Source organism: Nothoprocta perdicaria, unplaced genomic scaffold (assembly GCF_003342845.1).
Source record: "Nothoprocta perdicaria isolate Ctin4 unplaced genomic scaffold, notPer1 scaffold_447, whole genome shotgun sequence".
In the NCBI taxonomy this organism is placed as follows: Eukaryota; Metazoa; Chordata; class Aves; order Tinamiformes; family Tinamidae; genus Nothoprocta; species Nothoprocta perdicaria.
The window spans coordinates 23,235-44,149 of NW_020455696.1; the positions used below are offsets into that span (position 1 = coordinate 23,235).

Sequence of the window (20,915 nt, forward strand, 5' to 3'; positions counted from 1 at the left end):
GCTGCATCCCTGCCCTGCTGCATTCCTGCTGCAGCCCTGCTACATTCCTGCCCTGCTGCATCCCTGCCCTGCTGCATTCCTGCTGCATCCCTGCTGCATTCCTGCCCTGCTGCATTCCTGCCCTGCTGCATTCCTGCTGCATTCCTGCTGCATCCCTGCCCTGCTGCATTCCTGCTGCATCCCTGCCCTGCTGCATTCCTGCTGCATTCCTGCCCTGCTGCATTCCTGCCCTGCTGCATTCCTGCTGCATCCCTGCTGCATTCCTGCCCTGCTGCATCCCTGCCCTGCTGCATTCCTGCCTTGCTGCAGCCTCGCTGCCATGCAGAGCCACCGACGGCTGCGTGCGGAGCGCAGGGCTGCTCCTGCTCCCACAGCCTTTACATGCACGGGTGCTGTCATCGCGCACAAGCGCCTGGGAGGCTGTGAGGAGCTAGGGACGTGTAGGCAGCCTGCAGGAAGCAGAGCCCGGCTGACGTGGTGCGGGTGCTTTGGGCACAGCTCTTTCCCCAGGCTCCCTTGGCTGTGCATCACTAAGGGCTGTGCCAGCCTGGAGGGTGAGCCTGGCGGCTGGTCCGTAGCTGAGCCCCATGGGCTGTGCCCACCCGGAATGCAGCCTTCCCTGGTGCCCCAGGGGAGCACACGGGCTCCTCTTGTTGCTCCTCATGGCACGTTCAGGCCTCGGGACTCAGCAGTCCTGGTTTTCCTGCAGCACCGAGCCCTCCGTCTCTTGGCTTCCCCCTCTGCTATAGGGAAGGTCCAGCCCCTGGAAGGAGGTCCAGCCCCTGGAAGGAGGTCCAGCCCCATCCGTGAGGAAGGAGGAGGGCGCAGGGCGCAGGTGCCAAGCACCCAGAGGCCCCGGTGCCACGTGGGGCTCCGCGGGCGAGCGCCCTGCCGTAGCCTCCCCGGCGGCGTTTCCAGGAGCCTCCTGGTGATCCCCGGCTGCCGCGGGGCAGCACCCACGGGACGAGTCCTCAGTGCACTGAGGAGGAGGAGGCCCAAACCCTGGCCGTGCCTGCAGGAAACCCGTGGCCTTGGGCTGCCGTCGTGGCTGGTGGGGAGAGGCTCCTTGGAGCCAGGGCTGAGGATGGGCCTCCCGCGAGGCCACGGGCAGCACGCGGTGCTGGTGCTGCAGAACCCGCCGTGCTGGAGCGTGGGGCGCCGCGGGCAGGAGCATCGGCACAGAGGGGCTCGAGGGGCCGCCCGGGAGCCGCCTTGGCGCATCGCCTTGCACCTTGCACGGCCGTCCTGCCCACAGCGCCCGCTCTTCCTTGCAGGCTGCCTTCCTCGGGCAGAGGGGGCTCACGGAGGACGACTTCCTCACCAAGGTGCTGGAAGGCATGGCGTTCGCTGGCTTCGTGACCGAGCGGGGAGCCCCGTATCGCTCCATCGACCTCTTCGACGAGGTAGGAGGCCAGGAGGCTGGCAGCGCCGCGGGACGTGTCCCTGCCCGCGTCCCCCTCCGAGGCACTGGGACCGGGAACAACCCTGCAGGGCTGCACCCGGGCTGGGGGCACCGGGCGCCAGGGCTGGCTGTGCTTTGGGCTCAGACCCGGGGCTGGCTTTGCATTGGGCTCAGACCCAAGGCTGGCTTTGCTTTGGGCTCAGACCCGGGGCTGGCTGTGCTTTGGGCTCAGACCCAGGGCAGGCTGTGCTTTGGGCTCAGACCCGGGGCTGGCTTTGCATTGGGCTCAGACCCAGGGCAGGCTGTGCTTTGGGCTCAGACCCGGGTCTGGCTTTGCATTGGGCTCAGACCCAAGGCTGGCTTTGCTTTGGGCTCAGACTGCGGGCACCCTGGCCAGATGATGCCCGGAGAGCCGCCCCTCTCACTTGCCCCTTCCTCTCTCAGCTCGTTGCTTACGAAGTGAAGCGGATGCGTGCAGAAGAGGGCAACAAGCAGAAAATCCTGCGGCACATCAAGGAGCTGGCAGAGAAGCTTTACAAAAATGTGAGTCCTGAACGCCAGAGCACAGGTGGGGGTCCTGGTCCGATGGAGATGTGGGCAGGGAGCACTGTGGGACCAGGGCCCAGCTCTGTCTGTCTGTCCTGCCTTCCTTCTGCCACGGTGAGCAGTTGCTGGAATGAGCACTCGTGGTGCTTCAGCCTGTCCCACCTTGCACAGTCACCTGTGGCAGGTAACTGCTGCTGGACCTAAAGGTGCCTGCCTGGTGTGGGCATCTCCCCTGTATCCCAGGAGAAGGATTCCTGGAGTTCAGGTGGTCTGAGCATCACACAATCCCTTTCCTTTGTTCCGGAGCCCCTGGTCAGCCACTGTGTTGTACAGAGGATGACCAGCTAAGGTCTTTGGAAGGAGGAGCACCAAACTTTCTGTGGCCTGTTGGGCACTTGACGTTTTGCTCATTGCTGGGTTGAGCTGTGCCGTTCTCACCGCTGCAGAGAGCAAAGCAGGATGGGCTGCTGGCCACGCAGGCTGCTTTGGGGAGCACATGCTGTGGGGGGCTGGTAGCAGACCTGCTGGGGAGATGCTGCTGAAGGAGGCCCCAGGAGATGACACGGGACTTGCAATTGCCTTTGCTGTGCCAGGAGAACCCGTACCCCGCCGTGACCATGCACAAGGTGCAGAAGCCCACGGAAGGCTGTCACCTGCGTCTCCACCAGAAACCTTTTCCCCGTTTGGACGAGGGGACAGTCCAGTGGATCATAGACCAAGCCACTGCCAAGCTGCAGACAGCCCCTCCTGCGGTGAAGGCAGAGAAGAAGTGCATGGTGCCATCGGGCCCCCCCATAGGTATGTGCACACAGAGCCTTGCCTGGCGCTGGGATGGGAGTCCAGCTCAGCAGGAGCTCCATGTTACTGGCTCCACGATGCCACCCTGTGCCACATGCTCTGGGTGTCCTGCTTGAGCAGGAAGGTTGGACTAGATGATCTCTAGAGGTCCCTTCCAACCGCAACCATTCTGTGATTCTGTCTAACGCTGAGAGCTCTGGGGGTGCTGGCTCCCTTCTATGCTCTGGCACGTCTGAGGGCTAGATGCAGGTGGTGGTGCCAGTTTTGAGAGGCAGCAGCACCTTGCTCTTCAGCTTCTGCCATTCGGGCTGTTCAGAGCGCGCTGGGCTACACGGGCTGGTGAAAGGGGACATCCTGGCCTGCATCAGGAGGACGTTGGCAGCAGGTCAAGGGAGGTGATTCTGCCCCTCTGCTCAGCTCTGGTGAGGCCGCACCTGGAGCACTGGGGGCAGTTCTGGGCTCCCCAGGACAAGAGGGACGTGGAGCTTCTCGAGAGGGTCCAGAGAAGGGCAACCAGGATGATTAAGGGAATGGAACATCTCCCATATGAGGAGAGGCTGAGTGAGCTGGGCCTGTTTTCTCTGGAGAAGAGGACGCTGAGAGGGGATCTGATTAATGTGTATAAGTTCAGGAAGGGAGAATGCAGGGAGGAAGGGGCCAAGCTCTTCTCAGTGGTGGCCAGTGATAGGACAAGGGGAAATGGCCACAAGCTGAAACACAGGAGGTTCCGTCTGCGGGTGAGGAGGAACTTCTTCACTGTGAGGGTGCCAGAGCCCTGGCCCAGGCTGCCCAGGGAGGTTGTGGAGTCTCCTTCTCTGGAGGTCTTCAAAACCCACCTGGATGCCACCCTGTGCCCCGTGCTCTGGGTGTGCCTGCTGGAGCAGGAAGGTTGGACTAGATGATCTGTAGAGGTCCCTTCCAACCTTGAATATTCTGGGATTCTGTGATCGGAATGCTCCGTCCTCATCTTCCAGCACAGGTGTCTGCAGCCCTGGCGTGCCGAGCAGGGGAGGGGGTGCCCGTCCTGCCCCACTGGGTGTGAATTCCCTCCCCTGGGGGAAGTAACAGGGATTCTCTCCCCAGCTGCCATCCTGGAGCGAAATGGCAATGCCCTGGCCAACAGCGCCCGCCGCCTGGAGGTTGTCAGGAACTGCATCTCCTATGTCTTTGAGAACAAGATGTTGGAAGCCAAAAAGGTGAGGGACGTGTCTTGAGGAGCTGGTGATCATGGGGACAAGGGGCTGGCTCTGCCTGTCCTCCAACCCACTTGGAGGCAATCATAGAATCATAGAATGTTTAAGGTTGGAAGGGACCTCAGAGGTCATTTATTCAAACCCTAATCTAGTCCAACCCACAGTCCTGTGCCATGTGCTCTAGGTGACCCTGCGTGTGCAGGGAGGTTGGACTAGATGACCTCTGGAGGTCCCTTCCAACCTTAAGGATTCCATGATTCTGTGATTCTGTGATTCCATGGTGGCCTAGAGAGGACACTTCCCACCCGTGCCCAGGGCTCCGCTGACCAGCACTCTCCTTGCAAGTTCTCCACTCATTACCGCTGCTCCTTGTTGTGTTCCTGGCCTTGGGCTGATCACTCTGTTGATCCCGTTCAGTGCTATTAGCAGTGGACCAGGCTGCCCAGGGAGGTTGTGGAGTCTCCTTCTCTGGCAAAACCCGTCTGGATGCCGCCCTGTGCCACACGCTCTGGGTGTGCCTGCTGGAGCAGGAAGGTTGGACTAGATGATCTCTAGAGGTCCCTTCCAACCTTGAACATTCTGCGATTCTGTGCTTGCTCTACGTCCCCTGTGCCCATAGGGACTGTGCTGAGGCATAAGCAGGATGGGGCCGTCCCCAGCCTCGCTGAACAGGGAGCTGCCAGTGGCTCTGCTCGACTGGCCGGGTGGTGGGAGCTTGTTCTGTCCTGCGTCTGTGTCCCGCTTGGATGAGCTCCGTGCAGACAGCCTCATGTCAGCCGGCACGCGAGCCGCCTCCCGCCCTGCACCTTGCTGCGCTGCCCTGCGCTCTCCCTGCTCCACTGCTCCCTTCCGTCTTCCCTGCAGCTCTTCCCTGCTGTGCTGCGAGCCATGAAGGGCCGAGCAGCCAGGCACTGCCTGACGCAGGAGCTGAACCTGCACGTGCAGCAGAACCGCGCCGTGCTCGACCACCAGCAGTTCGATTTCGTGATCCGCATGATGAACTGCTGCTTGCAGGTAGGAGAGGGCCGATGTGGGGAGAACGTTTCTCCTTGGAGACAGGGGGGTTATGGACATGAGAGGTGCCTGGGGAGGGGAGCGTAAGTGGAGATCGCTGGGGACCTCGCTGTGAACCGGTAGCAGCTTCCACACCACCACTTCCATGGTTTGGGGGGCTTGGGGAGCCTGTGTGGAGGAGAGGCAAAGCTCTGCTCCCATGAGGGTCGTACTGGGGGACTGCATGGCCAGGGAAGGGAGTGGGGCTCGGGCTCTGGTGAGAAATCCCCTTGGAACCTCTGCCTTGATCCCCAGGACTGCACTGCCATGGACGAACACGGGATTGCAGCCGCTCTCCTGCCACTGGTCACCGCCTTCTGCCGAGTGAGTATCCACAACATCCTGGTCCCTTGGGGAGCCCATGCGCGTTGTTCGGATCTGGCTGGAGAAGAGGCTGCAAGCAGCTCTCCTGTGAAGGGCCTCTTCAGGGAGGCCCTTCCTGCGATTCTGTGAAGCTGAAAGAGCGCTCAGTTCTTTGCAGGCAGAGAAGCTCAGCTGTGTGGCCACCTGCACTCAGAATTCCTTGGAGGCCACAGAGCCTGGCAGGTTTGAAGAACTGGAGCCAGCCCCAGGGCAGATTGTCCCTTCGGTGGCTGGCCGAGGACAAGGTCTTCTGCAGTGGCTTCTAGCCACTCAAAGCTTGGCTAGGCTGAATGTGCCCACCCTTGGGCCAAAGGTTCTCCAGGATGGCTGGGACACATATAGAGGAAGGGTCTTCAGAAAGAGGGGGTGCTCTGAAGTGCCAGCCTTGGTTAATGTAAGATTTGGCCTCCCAAAAGGCATCTGTAGGAAGAGGCGCTGTTGGTCTCTGGGTGCTGGGCAAGTGCAGGGTCCTGCACCTGGGGAGGAATAACCCCAGGCACCAGTACAAACTAGGGGTTGACCTGCTGGAGAGCAGCTCCACGGAGAGGGACCTGGGAGTCCTGGTTGACACCAAGTTAACCAGGAGTGAGCAGTGTGCCCTCGTGGCCAAGAAGGCCAATGGGATCCTGGCTGCATCAGGAGGAGCGTTGCCAGCAGGTCAAGGGAGGAGATTCTGCCCCTCTACTCAGCTCTGGGGAGGCCGCACCTGGAGCACTGGGGGCAGTTCTGGGCACCCCAGTATAGGAGGGACGTGGAGCTTCTGGAGAGGGTCCAGAGAAGGGCAACCAGGATGATTAAGGGAATGGAACATCTCTCGTATGAAGAGAGGCTGAGTGAGCTGGGCCTGTTTTCTCTGGAGAAGAGAAGGCTCAGAGGGGATCTGATTAATGTGTATAAGTTCAGGAAGGGAGAATGTAGGGAGGAAGGGGACAGGCTGTTTTCATTGGTGGATAGCGATAGGACGAGGGGTAATGGCCATAAGCTGAAACACAGGAGGTTCCATCTCAGGATGAACTTCTTCACTGTGAGGGTGCCAGAGCCCTGGCCCAGGCTGCCCAGGGAGGTTGTGGAGTCTCCTTCTCTGGAGGTCTCCAAACCCACCTGGACGCCACCCTGTGCCCCGTGCTCTGGGTGTGCCTGTGTGAGCAGGAAGGTTGGACTAGATGATCTGTAGAGGTCCCTTCCAACCTTGAATATTCTGGGATTCTGTGAAGTGCTTAGACACTGGACAAGCATCTCTCCTCCCTGCCCAAGGGCATGTTGCCTTTCCCAGAGACAAGCTAGAGCAAGGGTGACCTGGCGAGGCCAGGATGCCACAAAGGTGGTTTGGTCGAGCATCTCTTGCACTTCTCTTTCCTCAGAAACTGAGCCCTGGCATCACGCAGTTTGCCTACAGCTGTGTGCAGGAGCACGTGGTATGGACCAACATCCAGTTCTGGGAGGCCATGTTCTACTGCGATGTGCAGAACCACATCCGAGCCCTGTACCTGGACAGCAGTGAGGAGAACCACGCAGATGAGGTGAGGAAACGGCAGCAGCGCCCGTGGCCGTGGGAAGCGGCTGCACAGGAGCGGCTCGCTCCTTGTTCCATGGGCTGATGAGGCTGCTGGGACCAGGCTGAGGCATTTTGTGTTGTCCTGGGGACATTCCTGGAGGCACAGTGGGGTGAAGGCTGGCAGGGCTCCTGTTCATACGTTCATGTCCTTCCAACTCCATCAGGAGAGCAAGGAGGGACCGCAGGAAGAGAAGTCAGCCCTGGAGATAGCATCAGAACAGCTGAGGCTGTGGCCCACCATGAGCCGAGAGAAACAGCAGGAGCTGATCCAGAAGGAGGAGAGCACGGTGTTCAGCCAGGCCATCCACTACGCCAACCGCATGAGCTACCTGCTCCTGCCTCTTGACACGAGCAAGAACCGCCTGCTCCGCAGCTCTGGGCTGGGCGATGTGGAGAGCGTCAGCAACAGCTTTGTCACCAACAGGTAGGCAGGGCTGGGCACCTTGGGCACGGGCTGCGCTGCCAGGGGACGCGGGGCAGCCTTGGGGTTGGCGTGAGAGCTCCTTGGTGCAGTACCCGGGGTACCTGGATCGTTGAGCTGCACGTCAGCATCAGGACAGTTGGCAGTGCCCACGGGTGCCTAGGTCAGGAGCTGGAAGCTCTTTTGGGCTCTGCGTGGTGTGGGGCATCCCGCGGTGGGCCATGGTGGTGGACAGAGATGCTCTGGGTTGACTTCTCCACTCCTGCGTGGCAGCATTGCTGGCAGCGTGGCCGAGAGCTACGACACAGAAAGCGGGTTTGAGGACGCCGAGAGCTCGGACGTGGCCAACTACGTGGTGCGATTCATCAACCGCTTCGTGGACAAAGTGTGCACCGAGAGCGGAGTCACCAACGAGCACCTCAAGGGACTGCACGTCATGATCCCTGGTAATGCGCTTTGCCACGGTGCAGGGGAGTCCGTGGGACCTCGCTGAGGATCCTCCCACCTCAGCTCAGGGGTCACTCCAGAGAAAATTCGGGAAGCAGCGGATGGGAAGGCCAGGGAGGCACAAACAGCGCGACAAGGGGGGCTCCACCTGCTTGGGTGCTGTGTAAGACAGGGCTTGGCTTGTGCCCTCCAACTGCGTGCTTGTCCCCAGACATCGTGCAGATGCACATAGAGACGCTGGACGCTGTGCACCGTGAGAGCAAGAGGCTTCCTCCCATCCAGAAGGTACGGAGCGGGCCTGCTGCAGGCGGGGAGGTGCTCGTGCACCTGGGGGGTGTTGCCATTCCTTCCACACCCCCCCGTGTGCCTAAAACCCCCCCGGAAACCCCTGCAGCCAAAGCTGCTGCGCCCCAACCTGCTCGTGGGCGAAGAGTGTGTCATGGAGGGCCTCCGTGTGTACCTCATGCCCGACGGCCGGGAGGAGGCTGCTGGGGGCAGTATTGGCGGGCCGCCTCTTCTGCCTGCGGAAGGAGCCATCTTCCTCACCACTTACCGCATCATCTTCAAAGGCACCCCCACGGACCCCCTGGGTAAGGATCTCCTGCGCGCCGCCTCCTCTGAGCTCCTCGGTTGGCAGTGCCCGGGGTAGACGTGGCCAAGGGAGCTGCAGCGGTGGCTGCCCCTCCTCTTGCTGCCCTTGCCCCAAGGGCCTCCAGCAGTTTGTGTTGGGCGAGTGAGCAACCAGTGCTGGGCCTGGCAGGGCCCAAAGCTGCTGCTTTGCTCCCAGTACAAGGAGGCTTGGGTCTCGGTCACCAGTATCACGTTGGTAGATGATCAGCACTCGCACGGTCAACGTAGGCAGCACCTCCTGCATCTCCATGGCTCGGCTCTGGTAGCCCTGGTCTCTGTAGCTGCTTCTAGTCTTCTCGTGGTGCTCATGGTGGTCGGTGCAGCCGGGATGGTGCTGGCAAGGACAGCAGGCTGTCACTGACCTTTTCCTGTTCTGGGCCCAGTGGGGGAGCAGGTGGTGATCCGGTCCTTCCCCATCGCCTCGCTGACCAAAGAGAAGAAGATCAATATCCAGGCCCAGGTGGATCAGTTCATCCAGGAGGGTTTGCAGCTGCGCTCGTGCACATTCCAGGTGAGACAGCGGGAGGCTCCATCTTCGGAGCTGTGCTCACTTGATCGAGGAACGCGTCCGTGATGGCACCTGGTGGCGTTGCAGCCAGTGTGGGCACCGTGGCCTGGGACAGACCACTCACTAGCCGCGGTCACGGAGCCGCTTTTGACCTGAGGGGGCAGACGTGGCCTCTGGGGCAGGTGTCGGTGCTGAGGTGGGGGAGTTGAGGTGCCCTTGCAGGGGGAGGCTGTGCTCCCAACACGGGAGTCCCAACCTGCTCTGTGCAGGAGCGACCTCCCGTTAGCTGGGGCTGCCTGTCCTGAGAACGTGCGTGACCTCCCCACACGTGGCCAGAGGAGGTGGTTCTGCAAAACACTAGCAGGTCTTAGAGAAATACAGCGGGGGCGAGAGGTAAAACTGTGGGCGCTTCTGAAGCATTTTCCATCTTGGAGAGCTCGTGGCGGTGCTGCTGGGAGGAAGGCACCTGTGCAGCGTGTGTCCCTTGAGCCCTGGGCACTGGGAGCATCCCGGGAGCCGCAGAGCGCCCGGGTGCATGGGGCAGGGTGGCTGCTAGCGGAGGCCGTGCCCGCCCAGCCTGCCCTCTTGCAGCCCCTGCTCTAGTCCGGGCGCTGAGCTCTGCCCTGCTCTGTGGGAAGAGCTCGTGGAAGGTGCTGAGCGCCCCGCAGCAGCGCTGGAGCCTGCTCTCTGCCGTCCCCGCAGTTGCTGAAGATTGCCTTCGACGAAGAGGTGGCTTCGGAGAGTGCTGAGGTCTTCAGGAAGCACCTGCACAAGCTGCGCTACCCCCAGCACGTGCGGGGCACCTTTGCCTTCACGGTGGGCCAGTCGCCCAAGCAAGCCATGCAGCCCAAGGCCAAGGAGAAGAATCCCTCACTCAGGTACCTGTGCCTGGCGTGACCGCCAGCGGGGACAGCAGCACTGGGGACCCTTTTAGGGACTGCAGGGTCCTTCCTGTCCCCGTGAGGACCCCAGAGGTGAGCGGAGCCCTGGTGAGCTCAGCCTTGCTCAGCCTGCTCCGTGCACAGGGGCTCTGCTCCTCGTCTTGGGGCATTCAAACGCCTGGTACGAGGAGGGGACCGTGCTGCACGCCGTGCAGCAGCCTCCCAGGCCGAAGCAGAGCTCTGGCCAAGCCTGGGGAGCGCTCCTTGCTTGCAGAGGTGTTCCCTGCCCCAAGGTGGGGAATTGCAAAGCCCGAGGAAGCATCTCCCTAGGGAGGAGCTCCAGAGTGTCCCTCTGCCACGGTGGAGGCCGGGGCAGCGAGAGCTCTGTGCACAGGGCTGCCCTGCGGCCAGACCTTGCTGCTGCGCTCGCCGCTCGGCTAGCAGATGCTGGAGCTGCCGCGGCTGTGCTTGGCGCGCTGTGCCTCTAAGCCTCTCTCCGTGTGTTTGTGACCCAGCTCCCAGCAGGTGACCGATATGCTCCAGGGCCTGGCGGTGGGGGTCATATCCCTTGGGCACCTTGGCCATTCAACCACGTAAGACGCCTTCGCCCTGGGCGGGAGCTTGCAAGGTGGCGTCGGCTCAGCCTGTGGCCTTCCCTGCTCCCGGGAATCCTTCTCTCCCGCTCTGCATGCTGCCTGGGCTGCGGGCCGGCCGCTCGGGAACGTCCTTTCCCAGGGCATGCTCTGGAGCTGAGGTCTCGGCATGCAGGCGGTGCCTCCTGCGGCTCCGGGGCAGCGTGCTGCATCCTGGTGGAGCTCTCCTTGTTCCCACTCACCTCTCTTGGGTCCCACTCACCTCTCTTGGGTCTCACTCACCTCTCTTGGGTCCCACTCACCTCTCTCGGGGCTGGGCACAGGCTCAGAAGTCTCTATCTGTGAGTTTGTGAGGTCTGCGTTACCACCAGCCCACAATTCTGTTCCACGGCGTCTGCAAATCTCCCTGCTCTGGTTAGAAAACACTCGGGTCCTCCTTCTGTGGCTGTTTGCTCTCAGGACAGCATTATCCCCCAGTCCCGAGTCTCTGCATTCCTTGATAGATTTAGGGAGCAGTTGGGTCCCCTCGTGGTCTGCTTTGCCAAGCAAAGCAAATGACCTGCTGGTGCTGTCCTGGCCCCAGCCCCAATCAGGTGATGTAGAAATCTCAGGTGGTGTTATTCCGGGTTGAATGTGACCCATTTTGTGAGTGACACGTTTTCCGTGTTTCTTTTAGTTGTTATTTTTTGAGCTCCGGGGCGCCCTAGACAGCAGGTCTCTGATCCTGCCCCTGTGCACAGTTCTGGTCCTCAGGCGGAGGCTTTGTAGAGCTCAGGCATAAGGAGCGTGTTGTGACCGCTCAGCCTAACTGTGCCCAGGGTTTGGAAGGATTCCCCTTCCCGCTTTCCCTGGGCTGCCCTCGGCGGGCAGGGAGGCTGCTCCAGAGGAGCCAGCGACACGGCTGCGCCTGGCTGGGCGGCGAGAAGCAGCTCAGGGTCGGCCCGTGCGGATCTCCTGCCTCTGCTCCTCCCCGGTGTGACGGCACGGAGCGCTCCGTCCCCCGGGACAGCGTGTGAGCGCTCCCATAGGGAGGCAACGGGATTTGGGAGAGCCTGGGGCAAGGATCCTTGTCTGTCCCGCACAGGCTCCCCATCGTGTCCCTGCACTGGGGCCCTGCTTAGGGCAGCGTGGGCTCCCCGGGCCCTGTCCTGGCTGCTGCTGCACGGCGGCAGCCGCAGGGCTCCTGTGCAGCCCTCGGGCAGGGCTGCAGCCGGGGAGCTGGCGCAGCGAAGCCCTTGCCGCAGGGCGCTGCTGCTCCCGGCTGCACGGGTGCCACCGCGTAGGGTGCTGCTGTAAGGTGGGGCGCCCCGGGCTCCGCTTCGCTCCCGGTGTAACCGCGCGTGCCGGGTTCTCTAGCCCGCTCTTGCGGCCGTGCACGCGCCGCAGTGCTGCCAGCGGGCTGCAGCATCCTCCTCTCCTTCCAGGACTCTCTCCAAAAACCTGGTGAAAAACGCCAAGAAAACCATCGGGCGCCAGTACGTGACGCGCAAGAAATACACCCCCCCCGCCTGGGAGCAGCGCAGCAGCCAGCAGTTCTCCGAGGACAACGAGGACGAGATCTCAGGTTGGGAGCGCCCGGGACAGGGAACAGAGGCCCTGCAGAGCGGGTTGTCCCCTGGAGCGGGAGCATCCGGGTGCCGGAGGAGAGCCAGGCATCTCCTCGGCTGCCGCTGTGCAGGCCTGCACTTGACGGGCACTTTAGGTGATTTAAGAGGAGCAAAGACCTGCAAGGGACACATACCCTCAGTGCCGCCTCAGTGGGTCGATTTGTTGTAGGGTGTCAGCGGGGAGCAGGGCTGCTCTTGCAGCCCCGTGCGGGGCCGGTCTGTCACCCAGAAAGCGCCTGATTTCAAATCTTTCCTTCTCTTCATTGAGACCCTTTGAATTCTGCTCCGTTTCCCTGACTTGTCGTTGTCCTCTGCAGATATTGTAAGCATCCACAGGACCATCATTTATGTTAACAAAAACACTGACTGTGTTCAGAACCAGAGCAGGAGATTTCCCCAACACCATTGAGATTCTTCTGTTGTCCTCAAGTTCGGGCAGCAGAGCACTTAGAAAAGTGGTTGTTAATGACTGCATATTTCCCTATAGCAATTTTGCTATGGAATTGGATGGAAATATGATGATTTGAGGGAAATCTCCTGGGCTGAAGGCCTGGTTGAGCTGCAGTCCTGTCTCTGCACTGAAGGAGCAGATGAGCTCATTGTCACAGAGCCGGCTCTGGACAGATCGGTTTTGTTCCTCCTCTCTTACTGCTGTCAGGCAGTGTGACAGCACCAAAGGAATCTGCTCCAGCATCTAACTTCACTGCCACAGGGCTGACTTCTCTGGGTCTCTCTGGCCTTGCTAGTAGGTTCTTGCACCAAGTCTGGTGTCTGACCCTTTGGGTGCAGGAGCTGAACTCCCCTTTCCGGGGAGCCTGGTGGGAGGAAGCCCTTGTCCTGCCGGACCCTGCAAGGTTGGGACCTCAGCCCTGGTCTTCTCCTGCTGCAAGTGGGACACTGTCCGTGGTGGGAACATGAGCCCTGGGTGCCAGAGCCCTGGCCCAGGCTGCCCAGGGAGGCTGGGGAGTCTCCTTCTCTGGCGGTCTCCAAACCCACCTGGATGCCACCCTGTGCCCCGTGCTCTGGGTGTGCCTGCTGGAGCAGGGGGTTGGACTAGATGATCTCTAGAGGTGCCTTCCAGCCTCAGCCACTCCGTGGTTCTGGGGACTGAGCCGCGTGGCCTCTGGCTTTGCAGTGTCTGAAGAAATGGACAGAAGCACTTTGACGCCCAGCACCACCATGAAGCCGTCGGACAAGATGACCATGAATCACCTGGTGGAGCGCGCCTGCTGCCGGGACTACCAGCGCATGGGACTGGGCACGCTCAGCAGCAGCCTCACGCGCTCCAAGACGGAGCCCTTCCGCATCTCCACCGTGAACCGCATGTATGCCATTTGCCGCAGGTGAGTGCGAGCGGGCAGCGCCGCCGCCGGGCTGGCACGAGGGAGAGGCCAGGTCTGATCCCGGGGAGGATCGCTTGCGGTGCCGCAGAGCTCGCGGCGCCCTCGCGCTCCCTGCAGAGTCTCGGTCTCTCCTGCAGCTATCCCGGGCTGCTCATCGTGCCGCAGAGCATCCAGGACAACACGATCCAGCGCATCTCCCGCTGCTACCGGCAGAACCGCTTCCCCGTGGTGTGCTGGCGCAACGCGCGCACCAAGGCCGTGCTGCTGCGCTCAGGGGGGCTGCACGGCAAGGGCGTCGTGGGCCTCTTCAAGTCCCAGAACGCGCCCAGCGCAGGTGCCTGCCCCTCGCCCGCCGTGCGCGCCCATCCGCAGGCCTGGTGCCCGCGGCGGAGCCGTGACGCCCGCGGCGGAGCCGTGGTGCCTGTGGCGGAGCTGTGATGCCCGCAGCGGAGCCGTGACGCCCGTGGCAGAGCCGTGGCACCCGCGGCGGAGCCGTGACGCCCGCGGCAGAGCCATGATGCCCATGGCGGAGCCGTGGTGCCCGCGGCGGAGCCGTGACGCCCGCGGCGGAGCCGTGATGCCCGTGGCGGAGCCGTGATGCCCGTGGCGGAGCCGTGGTGCCCGCGGCAGAGCCGTGACGCCCGTGGCAGAGCCGTGATGCCCGCGGCGGAGCCGTGATGCCCGCGGCGGAGCCGTGATGCCCGTGGCGGAGCCGTGGCACCCGCGGCGGAGCCGTGACGCCCGCGGCGGAGCCGTGATGCCCGTGGCGGAGCCGTGATGCCTGTGGCAGAGCCGTGATGCCCGCGGCGGAGCCGTGATGCCCGTGGCGGAGCCGTGGCGCCCGCGGCGGAGCCGTGATGCCCGTGGCGGAGCCGTGATGCCCGCGGCGGAGCCGTGATGCCCGTGGCGGAGCTGTGGCGCCCGCGGCAGAGCCGTGACGCCCGCTGCTCTCCCTGCAGGGCCCTCGCAGACCGACTCCACCAGCCTGGAGCAGGAGAAGTACCTGCAGGCCGTCATCAACTCCATGCCGCACTACGCCGATGCCGGCGGGCGCAACACGCTCAGCGGCTTCACCTCCGCGCACATGAGCAGCTCAGGTGAGGGCGGCCCCGACGTGGGCAGCAGCGCAGGGGCAGGAGGGCTGGTGCCCCAGCTGCGCTCCCGCACGTGCTGCCCGGCCCTGCAGCACCCATGCTGCAGCAAAGGGAGCGGAGCCTCCCCGAGAGGCCCTGGGCTCCCGGCTCGCAGCCGGCCCCTGCAGCACCGGTGGGGACAGGGCTTGGGCAAGGCGGCGGCGCTGGGCAGTGCCCGTGAGCGCTGCAGCTCCTGACCGCGCTCAGGGCCAGCCTCGGGAGCCGGGTGGGCCTGGCTGGGGGGACAGAGCCAGGAGCGGACGCCTCGGCACCGCTGGCCCCGCGCGGGGTGCCCTCCGTGGCGGGCAGCCGAGGTAAGTCGCTCGCCTCTCTTGCCCTGCGTGCCGGGGCCGAGCGTGCTTGGTGCTGCCATGCCGTGCTCCGTGGCCCTTCATTCCCGCGCCATCCACCACCAGTGCCAGTCATTGCCGCGGTATCGGCAGGTCCCTCCAGGACCCTTGCTGCAGGTCCCTCCAGGCCGTTCCGTGCAGCGGCAGGTCCCGCTTGCAGCTCCTAGTGAGGCACCGCCCGGCAGGAGGGGACGCACGGGGCGCCGGGAGCCCCGCGCAGCCCTGCGGAGCCTGGCGGAGCTGCCCGGCTCCGGGGTGTCTCCTCCCGGCACGGAGCACCGGGCAGGGCCGGGGCAGCGCTGCCCGCTCAGGGGGCCGCAGGGTAGCGCCCGCTTGCGCTGCTGCACCCGTCGCCTTTGCGCTGAGGCTGCAGCCTGCAGGGCTTTTCTTGCACGAGGACCTTCTGACCCCAGCCCTGGGGTCTCCTGCTCTCGCTTTCCTTCCGTGGCCCCTTGCCCTCCCCTCCACGGCAGCTGCAAGGAGGGCAGGTCCCCCCGGAGCGGCAGAGCACGGCCCAAAGCTGCGGTTTTGTTGCTGCTGCAGATTCCTGCGACAAGAGGCAGCCTAAGCTGGGATCGCTCATGAAGCAGGTGATGGGAGGGAAGGACGATGGGCCCGGTACTGTTAGCCGCGGAGGTGAGGACGTGCGGGCGAGCGCTGCCGGGCCTCGCAGGCCCCGCGCACGGCGCCCTCCTAGAGTAGCTGCTTCCCCTTGGCTTCGCCGGCCCCGAGCGGGGCCGCAGCGGGCGGGCGGGCCGGGCAGCGGCCCCCGGCCGCGGAGCTGCCGTCGGCACCATTGGCACCGTGCTGCACCACCGCAGTCCTGCACCGCTGCGGTCCTGCACCGCTGCAGTCCTGCACCATTGCGGTCCCGCACCGCTGTGGTCCTGTCCTGCACCACCGCAGTCCTGCACCGCTGCAGTCCTGCACCATTGCGGTCCCGCACCGCTGTGGTCCTGTCCTGCACCACCGCAGTCCTGCACCGCTGCAGTCCTGCACCGCTGCAGTCCTGCACCGCTGCAGTCCTGCACCACCATCGTCCTGCACCACTGCCATTCTGCACTGCTATGGTCCTGCCCTGCTGCGGTCCTGCAGCGCTGCGGTCCTGCACTGCTGCAGCCCTGCACCGCTGCAGTTCTGCACCACCGCAGTCCTGCACTGCTGCTGTCCTGCACTGCTGCAGCCCTGCACCGCTGCAGTTCTGCCCCACTGCGGTCCTGCACTGCTGCAGCCCTGCCGCACTGCAGTCCTGTACCACCGCAGTCCTGCACTAGCGCTGGGGTCCTGCAGCGCTGCGGTCCTGCCCCGCTGCGCTCCTGCAGCGCTGCGCTCCTCCCGTGCGTGCGCGGCGGCAGCGCTGCCCCCGCTGAGGCCGCTCTCGTCCTGTGCCCCCAGGGCTCGCCCACAGGGCTAGGGTCATCACCCTGTCCACCCCCAAGTGCGCGCCGGCGAAGGGCCGCGAGCCGCCGCGAGGTACGGTACCCGGCGTAACGCCCGCGCGCTCCCCGCACCCACCGCCCCGGCCCCCACTAACGCCCCAGTAACCCCCTCCGCCACCCGCTAACGCCACCGGCATGTCCCTGCGCGCCCGGTAAGTACGGGGCCCGCGGGGCCCGCGCGGCTTTGCTTGGCTCCCGGCCGCTGCAGGTGCTGGGGAGGGGGCCGCAGTGCAGGGCGGGGGGCTGCGGGCACCCACGCGGCTAGCAAGGGCCGCAGCACCTTGCAAAGCGCGGAGCGGAAGCAAGCCCGCCTCGCAGCAGCGCCCAGCCCGCGCGCGGGCAGCGCTGCCGCCGGGCGCCGCGGCGCCGCTCACGCGCCCCGTCCCGCAGGCAAGTGGGGCAGCATCCGCGGCAGCGGGCGCCTCAGCAGCTACGCCCTCAACGTGGAGATCGGCTCGCGCCTGGCCGGCAAGGACCTGCTCGGGGCGCCGCACAACGGCGCGCCCGCCGAGGCCAGCTTCCTGCGCCAGCACCGCGCCTCGCTCTACATCATCGGCGACAAGTCGCAGCTCAAGGTGAAACGCGCGGCCTGCGGCGGGGACGTGCTCTGCTTGGCCACTGCAGCCCCCAGGGGAGGCGTGTGGGGCCGGGGGCCCGGCCCCCGCGCGGCTCCCCGGGCCCCGCTCAGCGCCCGCTCCGCAGGGCGTGAAGCCGGACCCGCTGCAGCACTGGGAGCTGGTGCCCATCGAGGTGTTCGACGTGCGGCAGGTGAAGGCCAGCTTCAAGAAGCTCATGAAGGCCTGCGTGCCCGGCTGCCCCGCCACCGAGCCCAGCGTGGCCTATCTGCGGTCGCTGGAGGAGTCCGAGTGGTTGTCCCAGGTCAGTGGTGGCCTGAACCCTGCAGGGGCCTTGATGCATCTCCTGGCAGGAGCCGTTGCTGTGGGCCAGTGCTCAAGGGCAGGTGCTGGGTTCCCTCCGAGCAAACCCAAGGCTGCGGATGCGGTCTGGGCCCTCTCCTGTCATCCTTACGGAATGGTCGGCTGCTCTGGGAGAGCAGGGCTGGCACAAGAGGAGCCACCTCGTGCCCAGGAGAAGGCGTCACGCTACCCCACGCCCAGCACCAGGGTAAGCTTCCTGCGCCTTAGTGACTCCTGGCGCTTGTGTTGGCAGATCCATAAAATCCTGCAGATCGCGGTGCTGGTGGTGGAGCTGCTGGACACGGGCTCCTCGGTGCTCGTGAGCCTGGAGGACGGCTGGGACATCACCACGCAGGTAGGAGCCGTGCGGCGGCAGCCGCGTCCCCCGCGCGCCCCGGCGCCGCCTGCAGCCCCCCGTCCCCCAGGTGGTCTCCCTGGTGCAGCTCCTCTCGGATCCCTACTACCGGACCATGGAGGGCTTCCGCCTGCTGGTGGAGAAGGAGTGGCTCTCCTTCGGGCACCGCTTCAGCCACCGCGGGGCGCAGACGCTGGCGAGCCAGAGCAGCGGCTTCGCGCCCATCTTCCTGCAGTTCCTCGACTGCGTGCACCAGGTGAGCCGCAGCGGCGCCCCGGTTCCCCACGCGCGCGGGGCGAGGACGGCGCAGGAGCTGCGCTTGGCACAGGGGCCCCCTCGCGCCCGTGGGCACCAGGCGGCCTCACCCGCGCCGCCCCTCGCAGATCCACTTGCAGTTCCCCATGGAGTTTGAGTTCAGCCAGTACTACCTGAAGTTCCTCAGCTACCACTACATCTCAAACCGGTTCCGAACGTTCCTGCTGGACTCGGACTACGAGCGCATTGAGCTGGGTAAGGGCGGCGCGCGCGGCGTGCGGGGAGCGGCAGCCCAGCGCCTTGCCCGCCGCGACGCCCCGGCCCCGCTCCGCTCCGCACAGGCCTCCTGTACGAGGAGAAGGGCGAGCGCAAGACCCCGCAGGTCTACAAGTCCGTCTGGGATTACATCGACCGGCTGAACAAGAAAGCCCCGGTCTTCTTCAACTACATGTACGCCCCCGAGGACGGGGAGGTGAGTGCGGCACTGGCACCAGCACCAGCACTGGCACCGACCGTGGTGGGCGCCCCGGGGCCGTGCACAAGCTGCAGCCCGGCTGTGTTGCGGAGCCACCCTGCAGGGCTGCCCTGCGTGGCTGTGGAGTGGGCACCGGGTGCCCGATGTCCTGCGGAGACCTAGGGCGCGTGTGGCTGAGGCTGCAGGAGCGGCCCTGGAGCCAGGGCTGCCCATGTCACAGCACCAGCGTCCCCGCCGAGGGTCCCCACCACAGCTGGGAGTCACCTGCCCTTGAGGGAGGAGTCGGCGCCGTGGCCTGGGGGCAGACGGGCTGGTGACGGTGGCACGGGGCTGGTGACGGTGACACGGGGCTGGTGACGGTGACACGGGGCTGCCTCGGCCAGGCCCTCCTTGGCCACCCCCAGGCCAGCGGTGCCGGCTGTGGTCCAGCTGCAGCCCCCAGCCCAGAGTGCCGCGGTTCCCGACCAGGGGGGCCGCTTTGTGCCAGGCGTCCCGGTTCTGATGTGGGCAGAGGCAGCCAGGACGTCCCCCGGGCCGCGATGGCCCCGTGGGGGCTGCCGCCGGCTCTGAGCGCCCTGTGTCCTACCCTAGGTGCTGAGGCCCTACAGCAACATCTCCAACCTGAAGGTGTGGGACTACTACACGGAGGAGACGCTCTCCGAGGGGCCCTCCTACGACTGGGAGCTGGTGCAGGGGCAGCCCGAGCAGCTGGAGGAGGCCGACCGGCAGGACACGAGCGCCCCGCAGAGCAAGCGCCGCATCATCTGGCCCTGCTACGACAACCGCGGCCGCGTGGAGCCCGACGCCATCTCCAAGCTGCTGGAGGTGGGTGCTGCGGCGCCGGCCCTGCCGCGGCGCCTGGCCCGGGCCCCCTCAGGGGTCCCGTGGGCCGGACACTGCCCCGTGCCCCGTTGGTCAGGGCGGGTGTCCCTGTGGGGACAGCAGGGTCCTTGCCCGCTCCTGATGCCCAACTGCGCCCTGCAGGAGCTGCACAACCTGGAGATGGAGCTGGGGCAGGTGCCGGAGCGCTGGAAGGACACGTGGGACAAGGTCAAAGCCTCGCAGCGCGTGGAGGCCCGGCCGGAGGGCAGCCGGGTAGGTTGGGAACACGGGTGGGAGCCGCCTCTGCCCACGGGGGCCGTGGTGGTGGCTGCAGTGGTGGCTGCAGTGGTGGCTGCGGTGGTGGCTGCGGTGGTGGCTGTGGTTGTGACCGCGGTGGTGGCTGCGGTGGTGGCTGCGGTGGCGGCTGTGGTGGTGGCTGCGGTCATGACCGCGGTGGTGGCTGTGGTGGCGGCCGCGATGTCCAGCCGTGCGTGACGCGGCGCCCTGCGCTCCCGCAGACGCCGAGCTCCCTGCTGATGTCGTCCGGCCTCTGCCACCACCGGCGCTCGCTCGGCGTGTACCTGCAGGAGAGCGGCGTGGGCTCCACGCTCAACCTCAGCCTGGACAGCGACACGAGCAGCACGTCCACGCCGTCCAGCGGCAAGCAGGGCGGCCGCCGCAGCACCAGCACCCTCTACAGCCAGTTCCAGATGTCGGAGAGCGAGAACAGGCACGCGGGGCCGGGCGGCGGGCGCCCCTCCTGGGCTGGGCTCCCCTCCTTGGCTCGGCCCCGCTGCCGCCCTAACGCGCTGCCCGGCCCCCAGGTCCTACGAGGGGTCGCTCTACAAGAAAGGAGCCTTCATGAAGCCCTGGAAGCCCCGCTGGTTCGTGCTGGATAAAACCAAACACCAGGTACCGCGATGGGGGCCGGGCACCCCGGCGTCCGGCCGCGCGCGGCGCTGAGCGCGGGCGCCTCTCCCCGCAGCTGCGGTACTACGACAGCCGCATGGACACGGAGTGCAAGGGCGTCATCGACCTGGCCGAGGTGGAGTCCATCACGCCGGGGACGCCCACCATGGGCGCCCCCAAGACCGTGGACGAGAAAGCCTTCTTCGACGTGAGTGCGGCGCCCACGCGGGGCGACCCGTGCCCGCCCGCCCGCCTCTCACCTCCCCTCTCCTCCCCTGCAGCTGAAGACGACGAAACGAGTTTACAACTTCTGCGCCCAGGACGTGCAGCTGGCCCAGCAGTGGATCGACCGCATCCAGAGCTGCCTGTCGGACGCGTGAGCCGGGCTCAGGGGAGCCTCCCTTGCAGGCAGAGCCTCCCGGGCCCCAGCACGGGAGGCGGAGGCCGCGTCCAGGCCTGGCCGGGCACTGGGCTGTGATGGACTGGCGAGGAGGAGGAGGTGCCTTCCTCCCGCAGCCCCGGGGCTGCCGAAGGCGGGAGGAGCCGCCTCGGGCAGGAATGGGTCGCGTTGAAGCAGGCGGAGGCGGCGCCCGCCCAGCCCCTGCGCCTGTCTGAGCCCTGTCATCGCCGTGGCCCCGCGCCGCTGCAGCCGCATCCCCCGCGCCGCAGCAGCCGCATCCCCCGCGCCGCAGCAGCCGCATCCCCCGCGCCGCAGCACGAGCAGCAGCCGCCCCGTCCCCTGCCCTCCCGGCGCGGGCCGAGCGGGTGCTGCTGCCTGGCGCGCTTGGCCGCATGCGCCCTGGGGGCACCGGGCGCCCTGCACTGGGACCAGCCGCCCCGCGGGGCAGCTGCAGCCGCTGGCGCCTCCGGGAGCCACCCGGGCCCCGTGTCCCCCCCTCCTGCCCCCCGCCCCCTCCCGC

At 65.4% G+C, this 20,915-nt stretch overlaps 1 protein-coding gene across 1 annotated transcript in view; it reads left to right on the forward strand.

The window, feature by feature from the left end:
- SBF1 (SET binding factor 1) overlaps positions 1 to 20,508 on the forward strand; it is a gene marked incomplete at its 5' end in the record, with an annotated part of 34,083 nt that extends 13,575 nt beyond the window's left edge. Inside the window, 29 exons of the mRNA XM_026046532.1 lie at positions 1,275 to 1,403; positions 1,847 to 1,945; positions 2,542 to 2,746; positions 3,830 to 3,942; positions 4,804 to 4,953; positions 5,248 to 5,316; positions 6,717 to 6,875; positions 7,075 to 7,334; positions 7,605 to 7,777; positions 7,990 to 8,063; positions 8,173 to 8,368; positions 8,792 to 8,919; positions 9,619 to 9,794; positions 11,815 to 11,954; positions 13,133 to 13,340; positions 13,478 to 13,674; positions 14,300 to 14,437; positions 16,653 to 16,837; positions 16,965 to 17,141; positions 17,433 to 17,534; positions 17,605 to 17,790; positions 17,918 to 18,044; positions 18,131 to 18,261; positions 18,856 to 19,089; positions 19,249 to 19,359; positions 19,605 to 19,816; positions 19,911 to 19,998; positions 20,072 to 20,203; positions 20,277 to 20,508. Coding sequence (XP_025902317.1) covers positions 1,275 to 1,403; positions 1,847 to 1,945; positions 2,542 to 2,746; positions 3,830 to 3,942; positions 4,804 to 4,953; positions 5,248 to 5,316; positions 6,717 to 6,875; positions 7,075 to 7,334; positions 7,605 to 7,777; positions 7,990 to 8,063; positions 8,173 to 8,368; positions 8,792 to 8,919; positions 9,619 to 9,794; positions 11,815 to 11,954; positions 13,133 to 13,340; positions 13,478 to 13,674; positions 14,300 to 14,437; positions 16,653 to 16,837; positions 16,965 to 17,141; positions 17,433 to 17,534; positions 17,605 to 17,790; positions 17,918 to 18,044; positions 18,131 to 18,261; positions 18,856 to 19,089; positions 19,249 to 19,359; positions 19,605 to 19,816; positions 19,911 to 19,998; positions 20,072 to 20,203; positions 20,277 to 20,375 — 4,398 coding nt within the window. The remainder of the gene's footprint in view (positions 1 to 1,274; positions 1,404 to 1,846; positions 1,946 to 2,541; positions 2,747 to 3,829; positions 3,943 to 4,803; positions 4,954 to 5,247; positions 5,317 to 6,716; positions 6,876 to 7,074; positions 7,335 to 7,604; positions 7,778 to 7,989; positions 8,064 to 8,172; positions 8,369 to 8,791; positions 8,920 to 9,618; positions 9,795 to 11,814; positions 11,955 to 13,132; positions 13,341 to 13,477; positions 13,675 to 14,299; positions 14,438 to 16,652; positions 16,838 to 16,964; positions 17,142 to 17,432; positions 17,535 to 17,604; positions 17,791 to 17,917; positions 18,045 to 18,130; positions 18,262 to 18,855; positions 19,090 to 19,248; positions 19,360 to 19,604; positions 19,817 to 19,910; positions 19,999 to 20,071; positions 20,204 to 20,276) is intronic.
- Positions 20,509 to 20,915: the final 407 nt, after the last annotated feature.